This window comes from Salvia splendens, chromosome 21, assembly GCF_004379255.2.
Source record: "Salvia splendens isolate huo1 chromosome 21, SspV2, whole genome shotgun sequence".
Lineage (NCBI taxonomy): Eukaryota > Viridiplantae > Streptophyta > Magnoliopsida > Lamiales > Lamiaceae > Salvia > Salvia splendens.
The window spans coordinates 10,345,117-10,357,184 of NC_056052.1; the positions used below are offsets into that span (position 1 = coordinate 10,345,117).

General features: G+C 34.7%; 1 protein-coding gene and 1 pseudogene across 3 annotated transcripts; one reads left to right on the plus strand and one right to left on the minus strand.

Annotated features, from left to right (window-relative positions):
- The window catches only part of LOC121784217, a 98,407-nt pseudogene that overhangs the window by 16,205 nt on the left and 70,134 nt on the right, over positions 1 to 12,068 (plus strand).
- LOC121784800 (protein MEI2-like 2) lies at positions 3,808 to 9,537 on the minus strand. 3 transcript variants are annotated; one of them, XM_042183032.1, is made up of 13 exons: positions 9,314 to 9,537; positions 8,520 to 8,600; positions 8,307 to 8,444; positions 7,755 to 8,218; positions 7,060 to 7,218; positions 6,856 to 6,972; positions 6,587 to 6,738; positions 6,359 to 6,450; positions 5,323 to 6,253; positions 5,157 to 5,241; positions 5,008 to 5,076; positions 4,725 to 4,904; positions 3,808 to 4,371 (listed from the first exon to the last, which is right to left on the minus strand). In XM_042183032.1, exons 2-13 carry the CDS (start codon positions 8,545 to 8,547, stop codon positions 4,261 to 4,263), a joined length of 2,526 nt encoding a protein of 841 aa, XP_042038966.1. In that variant the 5' UTR covers positions 8,548 to 8,600; positions 9,314 to 9,537; the 3' UTR covers positions 3,808 to 4,260. The 3 variants fall into 3 exon arrangements, with proteins under 3 accessions (XP_042038966.1, XP_042038967.1, XP_042038968.1); XM_042183033.1 differs by lacking the exon at positions 9,314 to 9,537 and adding an exon at positions 9,196 to 9,253; XM_042183034.1 differs by lacking the exon at positions 8,520 to 8,600.

Sequence of the window (12,068 nt, forward strand, 5' to 3'; positions counted from 1 at the left end):
TTGGTTTATTTCACAATTCAATAATTAAAGAAATGGTCTTAATTTATACTTTATGCCTGTTAATATATTTTTTTAAGAAAGAATGTATTTAATTCATAATAAAAATAAGAATTAAAGCTACAGATCAAATAGGTCAAAGAAACAATTTGTATAAATCATGAAAAACACGACGAACAAAGAAAAAATAATTAAAAAAACGAATACAATATTTGAATAAAGAAACATAGATATAAAACTTTTTAATTTCTTTAATTTTATAGAAAAAATTATAATAGCTATCTTGTTTTTTTTTCAAAATTCTCCTTACTCAACAGTTTTATTATAGGGGAAAACTATTAATCTACTACTCCCTCCGTGACTCACTTTCCTTTTTAGTTTGTCCCAACCAAGATGACCCGTTACAAAAAATGGAAACACCTTTATCTCTACTTTATTCTCTCTTACTTTACTCTCTTCACTTAACACACAAAATAAAGTTGCATAAATTCTCGTGCCGCCCAAGGAAGGGATCATATTCCTTGGGACGGAGGGAGTATATTTCAAGGGTATTTAACGGCATCTTTTTAGAGGAGACACGGTTTAAGAAACATAAATAAAATGGTACTCCTACAATAGTACTGTTTTTACAATTTTATTAGTAGAATTTATAAGTGATGACTATCACTTATGTACATAAAAATTTAATTAAATGGAGTAAGCTGTCCTAAGAACTCATCGAATCAAATCAAGAATTCAATCGCAAGTTGTTCCCACGTAATGGACGAGGAACGAAGGTGCAAGATTTGAAACCAATTTAAGGCTGGTTTGGCTAAGACGATTATGGTGAGGTCCATCTATTGCTAAAGAAACTTACCATCGTGGTCTAGTCATCCCAATTCATCGATGTCGTTAAAAGATGGAAGGGCCACCGCGGAGCATGGACAACAAGGGGCATCTAAGGCCGGTGGTTCGTAAATGACCAACAGATCGGTCGAGGGTCCTCTTGAGACACATTGCATCTAGAATTCACGTAACAGAGGGTCAAGTTTGATCCAAGAATAACAAGAGTTATTTCAGTATTTCTTTTGTTCCATTCAAAATGAAACATTTTTCTTTTTGAGTCGTCTCATTAAAAATTAAACCGTTCCTAAAATAGAAATAATATCATCTCTATTTTTTTCTCCTCTCTCTCACTCCACTCTCTCTTCGTTAATTTACAAAACAACACTACATAAAATTCCGTGTCGAAACCCAATTGTTTCATATTTATTGGGACGAAGAGAGTATATTTCTAGCTATTTTGTCTTATTTTATTAATCCCATAATAAACAGTAGTTGTTGCATCTCAAATTAGAAGATCTTCATTAGATAGAGAGAGAGAACAAATTCATAATCTGGCAATGCATTTTTCTTAAAATCAATAATACTATCCGGATATCATACAATTATATCATACTACAACACATGAATTTCTAATACAAATCAACCAATTAATTAACAATAAAATTAGACAAATCGTAGTCATACGCACAAATATGGTGCTGATTATCAAGATCTTGCTGAAATATGTGATCATAGTTACATGCAATATCATAATTATCACCCGAGTCCGAATCCATCTCCATCAGCATCGCCTCTAAACCCTTATAAATTTCCATCTCGCGCTTCAGAGTTGGTGCGACGCTCATACCCTCCTCGGTATGATGATGATGATGATGATGATGATGATGATGTTGTGAATCTTGATGATATTTGCCATTTCCGGTGAGTTGTTGGACGAGGCTTTTGAAGTTGTAAGTGTCTATGATGTACACTTTTGGCCGCAAAATCTTCATCGAATTGGTGAGTTGTGGTTTCTTTATGGGAGTTGATCCATTTGATTTCTTTTTTCCCATTATTTTTATTTTTGGGAAATCAATTCGAGAAGTGTGTATTATTATGAAGAGAAATTTTTTGGAGATGGATAAATATAGTGGGAAGAATTAATTAATTAATTAAGACGTCGTATATGGCTATAGTTGGTGAAAATGATGTTTAATTGCACAAGGGTATGAAAATTGTAGTCCATGCACACCTACAACAACGACTATAAATCATATTAACTCAATGTAGAAATGTGTATGGTATATATGCCATGATTTGTATTTTATGGATGTGTCGGTTCCATAGTATTTTCTTGTTTTCCCATAATTCTTTGTTACTTATAATTATTTTTTAGGAAAAACGGTTATAAAAATCATGATTTTTTCACTAAAATATGGTATTTCGTACTATAATTAAAAATGGTCTTAAAAATCACCAACTTTTTGAATTGAGCAGATTTTCCAGTATAAATTTTGCCTAAGTGGAATGCTAAAAAAACACTACATGTAATAATCGGAGCTACATTCTATCTTATGGGGAAGATGAGATGATGATGATATATGGATGCTCTAAAATTAGTGTCGGCGTTCCTCGTAGGCAAAATTTATGCCGGAAACTTCAGTGTGGGAAATCCACACAATTTGAAAAGTTGGTGATTTTAAGACCACTTTTAAAGTTTGTGGAAAATATCAGACTTTTGTGAAAGATCATGATTAATCTGACCAATTTCACTTTCTTTACGCATTCTTATGTTTCTAACCAATTTTCCTTTAATTAATTTTTAACTATGGACTATTATGCTACGAGTAGAGTAAAGAATTCTAGTACCTCTTCCCTGAAAAATATGAACACTTGGTTAGGAATAAATTTTTATGTATAATTGGTAAAGTAAAAGAGATATAAAGAAATAATAATAGAAGTAGTGCTAGTAGATAGTGGGGTCCACAATATTAGTAGTGTAATTGGATTTCTAAAATTAGAAAGTTCATACTTTTCAGAACGGACTAAAAAAAATAATTCATATTTTTACGGATCGGAGAATATTTATTTTGTAGGTGTTTCTTCCATCATAGTACACGTAATGAATATTATTAATTACGTTTATAATATAGTTTGATTTGTGGAAAACAATATCAAGAACACCTATAATAAATCCAGTAGGGAGTATCAATTCTTATAGATACATTCCATCATTGCAATTATATATTCAAATGAATCAAATGAGTGATTCTTTTGTTCGTACTAACAAGAAATTAAGACCAATCAATATCACGAGATACATAATAATAAAATCTAGATGCCGTTCAATCCATGGGTATTAAAAAATGGAAATAGTAAATATAGTTAGTTATCCGTTGTCTTGTCATCTCCTGTTTTTACTTAAAAAATTTGAGAAAAGAAAAGAAAGGCATTTTATTTCGTGTTTATATTGGTAACTATATTAATAACCAATTGTATAATAAAAAAATTCTACGAGCTAGTTACAATATTGCTATTTATATTTCTTTCGTGTTTACAATATTGTATTAATATTAAAATCGAAATAACCTCTGATAGAAATCGTGATTAATATTAAGGAATTCGTTTTTCAAGTAGGATATAATTTGGAACATTTAACTGACAGGGTAGAGCTAGAAAATTCAAATTAATTGGATTAGTCAATCAAAAAAGAGAATAATTGAAGAAAGCTGAAAATGGGTACAATATACTAACAGTGAGAAGTTTTTCCACCCAAGCACAACCAAATCTTACTTTATATGTCACTTGTGTTGAATGAAATAAAACACAAGCATTGATTCCAACAGCATCGAGGTTGTTAATTTGGAAAAAAAAATAAGATGATTGTGATTATATTTCAAATGTTATGTTAAACTTGCAAACTGAGTTAAAGTTGCTGATATAATTGAAATTAACCAGAATGCAAAATCATAGTTCGAGCACGACGAAGAAATAGAGAAATGTAATAAAGCGTGTTTCTGTTATTAGCATAAGACTGAAGGAAACAAGAAAAGCGCTACACACTTGCTCAAATCTACATACCTCCGATTCTCTAAAGTACTAAACATTGAGCAGAAAAAAAGAAAAAAAAAATGGAAAAGCTAAGTGTCTGAAAGGGGAACAGACATACATGTAAGGTGAAGAAATGCAGAACAGAACAGAGCCTATCGTCGGACGCTTCTTTGTCTTCCTTCAGCTGCCGGAATACGCACAGACAAAATGGTGCGCTGCTTCGTTAAATATATTCTTCCACGAGATAAAAAAAAAGTATCCATCGCAAAAAGAAGAGGACACTGTCCTAGTAGAAGTGTAGCCATATGCACAATTGACCTCATCTACCAATAGAAACACGTTTTATATGCAAAACTATACAGAGAGTTTGGCGCATATTTTCCCTGAATTCTCATTGAGATTTGGCACTCAGCCTCTGAAAATGTCCGGATTGCCCTTCGGGCTGTCCAGAGAATCTCCTAAGTAGGATCCATCTGGCTGACGGATAAAGATGTTGAGATTGCCAGACGGGAACCATTCCTGAGCGTTCCAAACACGACTTCAGATCAGGTTTCCAGACGAGCAATACATATATATATAGCAATATATCACATAAAGGCAAGCAGAGATAATTTTATGCAGCTTCAATTCCGAGCATATCTATATCTATATCAAATTCCTGTCGATTCTACTCGGCTTTCAAGTTCCTGAAAATTTATCTATGTCTAGATCTACATAGTTTGGGTATTAATTGGTTAAAGTGGATAAGTGTAGGATAAATTTGGAAAAATGGTGATGGATTGGGATGGATCTGACTATTTAGTCATTATCGACAAAGCAAACACTTTAGAGAAATATAGCGCAATTTTATGTTATAGTAACTTAAAACATACCGGATCACCAGTCCCTTGGCCCTCCGATTGAAAGACAATGGGTCGACAACGCTGGTCTTCATTCATCAAACTTGAATTCTGAAAGTGTGACACGAGAGCAATCTTTCCCTGAATTCTAGCATACGCCAAATAAGCTACCTTTTCACTGTTGAATTTTTCCCATTTCTTCCCGTTGAACGCCTGCAACAACCAATAGTGTGCAATTAGGTACACCCCATTAAATACGACAGAGCATAAGGAGACTTTCACAATAAGTGACTGAACGATGAGATCAAATACGAACCTCGTACAAAGTGATGATGTGTGTAGGCGCCACCATATTGATGAAGGCATATCCAACATTGCATTTATTCTGGTCAAATGAAATAAATTAATTTCCCTTTTCAAGATTACTAAAAGAGGGGAAAGAACACTAATCCACCACAACTTTACCTTAAAATCGATTGGCAAATAGAGAAAATCGTATGTGCCTTTATGGGTTTCATCGATAGCAGCCAGTAGCATCTTTGAAGTATACCTAACGAGATCATATAGAAGAAAACAAGTCAAAAACAAAACAACTCGGGCCAAACCTAAGAAATATATTTTTAAGTTTTACTTGTTTGGTATGTTCTTAATCATCAAGGTAGTTCGGCTATCTTCACCACTCATAATCTTCTCCAAATCAAGTTGATACTGCTTCTTGTTATCCATCTGGCCTCCACTCTCGACCCTTCTACTACGAGCACGATCAATCATTCCATCAATGCTGGTGGCTCCGAAAGAACCATTCCCGTAATATATAGGCTCATTTCTTGTCATTGACATCATTCGGGAACTAGAAGAACCACTATCAGTGTAGTTTCCAGTGAAAGTGACTCCTCCAATATTCACAGCCCCAGGAGCGGCGACATTCATAGCATGGTTCCTACCGTTGCGACCGAAATTAGTTACTCCAAAAGCTGCCTGATTTATGTATGAAGTTTCCGGAGAATCAGGGAAATATCCAAGATGCCTTTCCAGTTGAATACCAGATGGAGCAGATCCAACCTGGTGATGAGACCCGAGAGACGAACCACGCTGACTAGGATAAGGGAAACCAACTCCCTGACCACTGGAAGGAAAAGGATGGGACTTCAACGAAGACGACCATGCCAATGAATTGGCGTGCTCGGACTGGACAGAGGGACTTCCCCAAAGAAACTGAGGACCAGAAAGCATCCCGATACTGGATGGCTTGGAGTAATCAAACGACGAGACTAGCCCGGGACTGGAGCTTATGTTTGGATCAGGAATCGAATAATAATTCTGAAAAGCCACTCCTTGCCCGTTGTTAGCCTTGCTGACAACCTGGTTTGTGTGGGTCATCCTTCCCGGATCTTTACCGATTGGCGCGATTTTTGCAGGATTTGATGCATGAGACGGAAGAATAGAAGCCAAGCCCGTTAAGTGGCTGCTTCCCACAGGGCTCAGACTTCCCAACTTTGGCTTTGGACTGTAACCATGTAGTGAATTGCGCTCGACTGGACTGCCATAATTGGTCCAGCTACCTGCAACAATATTTTTGATCATTTCTCTTCATGTAATTGGAAAACACAAAAATCGCAATGGAAACAAGTAAAAAATTGTTGAAAATGACAGCACCAACAACATGCCTGGAGGAGAATCAGGTAAAGGAGAACTGGTTTGGTGAAGGAAAGCTCGAGCTTCATCTTGCTCCTGCTCTTGACCAAGCTGCTGCATTAAGCTGTGCAACAACAAAAAAGGAAACAATGCACCTTCAATAAATCGGGACAGACTTCCATATCAGTAGACAATAATGGATCCAGAAATCTTCAATGATTCATAATATCTCGTCTTTTTAAAATGAATAGAGGATGCACCTCCGATGGGCCCCACCAGGCCGGCTAGGCTCAAGCTTTATGCGTTTTCCAGCTATATCACTTCTATTTAAAGCCTTCAGGGCTGCGTCTGCAGCTCGAACATCGTAAAATTCGATAAACTTATAGTGCCGTTTATGAGGTGTTTCCCTTATCTGCATTTCGAGCAACACACACGGATAGTAGTTTAGTCAAAGGTTGCGGAGGTGCACCAGGTAGAAGCAACATGTACATTATAAGGTTCGAGTAGGTACTTGAAGGAAATATGATACCTCCTTAATTTCGCCATAAGCTCCAAATATTTGGCGAAGGTCATCATTAGATACGGATGCATCCAAATTAAACACCACCAAAGTCCCTTGGTTAACGTCCTTATCTGACGGGTTATCCTGCAAGAGCAGGAAATAATAGTTTATAAAAGGTTATTCGTCGGCAATTTATTATGTTGTTAAGCGGAAATGGTATTTAATTCATACTTTAGGAATCGAAAAATGAATATCGAGTTTTCTTCGTCTCAAAGGCTTGCTCTGTAGCACACGCATTGCAGTGCGGGCAGCTCTGATATCATAGTAAGATATCATCACAAATCCCCTGTGTTTACATGCAGTGTAAAGAGTTCTGATATCTCCGAATTGCTATTTGAATGAAATGAAAAAAATTCAGTATAGCAGAAACAACTGCATTCATAGAGGAGTTGCTCTTTAATTGCTATGGGAGCATAAGATATAAAATATGAATCAACTAATTCTTTTAAAACTACCAGAAACAGGTATTTTCCTTATCTCCATAGACCAAAAGTTGTCGACTATGTTTTTCTACATTGTCTATCATCTTATTCACATGACGTGACAAAAACTAGAACCCTTCATGATATTATCATTTAACTGGTACGAGATGAAAAGTCCAAGAATCTAAAGTATTCTGGAAAGCAACCAGCTGCAATAAATGGATTCCAGCTTCGTGTTCTCGCATTCGTCTAAGAATTACGACATTCACATTCTCTATCATTAGCTAGATGATTAAATGCAAAAGACAGGGCACTACACTAAACAAGATACAAATTTGGGTGAATATAGCAGAAAAATAAGTAAGGTAAAAAGCAAACACGGCTATGAAATGGTCAGTGGCAATGATAGAAAAATGAGGTGATCTTGAGAATAGCATACAATACCTCAAAGAGAGACTTCAGCTCGGACTCCTCCACATTACTGTTGATATTACGAACAAATAACGTCCTTGACGGGTGCTCTCCGTATGGGTGTTCGCCACTGACAGCTGCAACACCACCTGTGAAACCATACGGAGCAATAGTGCTCCCACTAATTCCATCCGACGTGCTTAACCTCGATATACCATTCACTAGATTCTCATGACTCTCGGATTCTATTTCCAGACCTCCTCCACTTCCAAAAATATCATCATCCAATTCCTCAAGTTGAGTCGGCAACCCACTAAGATCGAAATCATCCATTATGCCAGCAAAAAGTTCATCTTCATCACCAGGAAGAACGTTTCCCATGGTATTTGGTTCAGTATCTTCGCGCGGATCCTTAACTTCATTTGCTACACGATCTTTAGTAAGCCTAGGGAAGCCGTCATCAATGGACATGACTCGTTCAGATTCATGAAAACCAACTGCAGATAAAAACGCACAATGCTAAGACCTTACTGCAAAAGTAAGGGGAAAGGGAAACTTTTAATAACTAAAATTGCTTGTGCTCACATTTCACATGCGAGAAGACAGGCAAAGAGGTAGAAAACAGACTAGCATCCGTAGAAGCATGATACGAACTGGCATTCGGAAGTTTCCAAGCTCTTTTCTCTTTATCGGAAAGACTAGATAAAGGGGCTTTCGAATGACCTACAAATACAGATTTAAGCAACGATGGGATAAATTATTGAAATCAAATACACATGATGGATCCCTAGAACTTACCAACAAAAGGATTTTTCGACTGCTTCATTGAAATCACTTCATGCAAAAACAGTTAAATAGTAACGAAGTATGATGACATCTCTGGATGCCGCAAGTTCATAAACAAAATAGACAAAGATCATATAAATTAGATGTGAACTTTTTATTTAACAATAACTAATTAATGTACCAAACCAGAAAATGATCAACATGGACAATCACAATAAGTGCATCAACCAAAAGAGAAACAAATAGACATATGCTTAAAACCTAATTCAGCAAAATGAAACTTCACAAAAAAATCATTAAAATAAGAAGGCAAATAAAAAGGAACTTGCTTTTATGAAAAAAAACTCAACAAAATATGCAGGCAATAAAGTAGCACATGCACATCCAGCATATTTAATCACCTACTTTGCTCCACACCAAATATAAATTAATTAACGAAAGGAACAAATACAATAAATTTTAAAAATGGATAATTGCATCCAAACTAACATTTAATATGGATCAAGACAGTAAATGTTTTGAACAGTTAACAAATCAAATTGAAACAAGTGAAAAATGCATAAAGATCAACTACAAACAGTAAAATTGAAGCCCATAACAAAATATCATCAACAATAATGATTTCCCCAAATCAAGAAAACAAAAGATAACAATAATTCATGCAAACCACTGGAAATTGATGACTTACCACTTCACATGCAAAAGCCTAATGACATAAATCTATTTAATTGCATATTTAGCACATAAGCCCACACCTTAAATTGGGAAAATTATTGGAGAAAATCACAATAAAAATAAAAACCCACCTCAATTAGTGACAAATCCCCAAAAATCTTACAGAGATAGACGAAAGATGATACATCATGAACAAGACTGGTAACTGCCAAAAAAGAAAATGAAAAGAAATAAATTTAGAAGAAACACAAAACCTTGAAAGAGACGGTTTGTTGTGTTCTACTCTTTCAGTTGGAGAGATAGAAACAGAAAAATTCGAGAGAGAATGATTGGAGGGAAAATGGAGGTATTGTACAGTGATTTATGATTAGATCTTTCACTTGGTTAAGTATTTATTCAATGGTGAAAGATTGGATAATACTAGTAGCGGGTGTTCAGTTGATAATATTAAATCTCATAATTAAATATGTATCATTTTTGGTTCATAAGATTTAACTCTTCAATTTAATCCTAGATGAATAGTCTCATGATAATTAGTCATACCTCCCCCTCCAACTAAAATAATCCCACAACTTAATTCTAGATGAATAGTCTCATGATATTAGTTATGACAACTGAACGCCACCGTAATTGTTTGTTATAATCCTATCTGTTTTTTATAAGTGTTGTTTGGAATATTATCTAATACTCCCTCCGTTCACGTGATTAAGTGCCTCATATCTCCATGTCTCGTACAAAGTTTAGGAAATAGTTTGACTTTAAAAAGTAAGTGGATTGAAAAAATTTAGTGGAATAAAATTGAAATGAAATATTTATTGACGGACGGACGAAAAAAGAAAAATGAGATATAAAATGACTAGGAGGAATAGTAGGGCTCACAAACTACATTAATCATAATGAAGTTGCGTGTTCACGCTATAAGATTTGGCCAATTCTTGGTCCATTTAGGAGAAATTTGGATGTTCACCTTCCACTTTTAATTCTTGGAAGCCTAAGCTAAAATGGCCGGTCCGCACTGTTCATGCGAATTGGACGAGAATTTAAATCTTTGAAAGTTGCTGAGATTTATTTCTGCATTGATTTCTCCACTAAAAATTAATGTTATTTTTCATATTTGCCCTTGCTTTCCACCTCACCATCTTTTCGCTCACAATTGGTGTTAATTTTGTCATTCAACTTTTTGATTAGGTCGAAGTCAGAAATATGGGCTACTGTTTGGCTTATATTTAAGTTCAAATCATGTAAACTGAATGAAGTAGTTGAGAATTAGTATATAGGTTGACCATAGTGCATCATTTCTTAAAAGAATTCGAATTATATAGGTTGACCATAGTGCATCATTTCTGAAAAGAATTCAATTTTTAGAATGTTTAGGATTGAAATTCTTATAGGGTAAACACTCCTTAGAGCATCCACACTCCTTAGAGCATCCACAATGGTGAGCTTGTGCTCATCGTCTGTTCGTGCCGCTGGCAAGGACACGCTCCGCCGCCGCTGCGCTCTTGCCGCTGGCACGGACGTGCTCTTAGCTAAGAGCACGGCCGTGCCAGCGGCAAGAGCACGGGGCGGCGACGTGGCATGCTCTAATTGGCCCGTTGATTTATCATTTTTTATTATTTTTTTTAAAATCGAAAAAATCTGAAAAATTCAAAATTAATAAAAAAATATTTTCCCACTTCCTAATAAAATATATCCATTTTTTCCACATTTTAATTTATTTTTTTCATTATTTTTACCCCAAAATTCATACTTTCATCTATAAATACTCTCATTTACCAAACAACTCTCTCAATCTCAAATTTTAGGATTTTAATTATGTAATTTTAAATTTTTAGGAGTCTAATTATGTAATTTTTATTTTGTAGGAGTTTAATTATGCAATTTTTATTATTTTTATAATTTGTAATATTATTCGGCAACGAGTAGTGGTTTTTTTAATTTTTAGGATTTTAATTATGTAATTTTTAATTTTAGGCTTTTAATTATGTCTTTTTAAATTTATTTGTAATTTGTAATGTTATTTCGGTTTTTTAATGAATTTTCATATTATGAAAATGATTTTGTTTAATTGAATTTTAAATTGAATTATGCTCGTCCTTGCAGAAGAGCATAGGTGTGGGTGTTGTGCTCTTGCCAGAAAGCAGGCAGAAAAAGTGGGGTCAGGCCTACAACCGTGACGCTGGCAAGAGCACGATTGTGGATACTCTTAGAACGTGTGCGATGAAGATCGCCAAACACGGAGTAAGGAGCCGTGTTGAAGAACTATACAAGATTACTACAAGTTACTTAACATTCAATTTGGATGATGTATTATTAGTATTTTAATATTCAACAATACGAGAATGCTTCCACGTGTTGTATTTGAGTTTGACAACTCGATTTAATATTGAAATATAATTTACTATTTGGATATACTGCCAATGTGTCAGATTTTTTATGCGAATATTAGAAAAGGATAAAGTATCCAGCGTGAAAACCAATATTTTAAAAATCGGATCGGTAAGCGAATCGGTGAGGCTACTGGTTAATGGTTCAACTGGTCTGACCGATTGAACCACTGGACGAAACGAAATAATGTACATAAATAAATATATATTATAAAAAATATTATAATTTAATATATGACCAAATATTGTATTAATTACACATCATAAATCATATATATATATATATATATATATATATATATGGTTTTGATCCATGTAAAACCATTCTTAATACAAAAATGCAGAACCAAGCATACAAAAGCTTATTTTTACGTCATTATAAGCTTATTTTTACGTCATTATAGTAAGGATGACATGAAATGATCTTAACATGACCTCATACCCAAAGTTTATAATATGACCTAAAACTGCTTTACAATGACCCTCCGTGTTTTTGTTT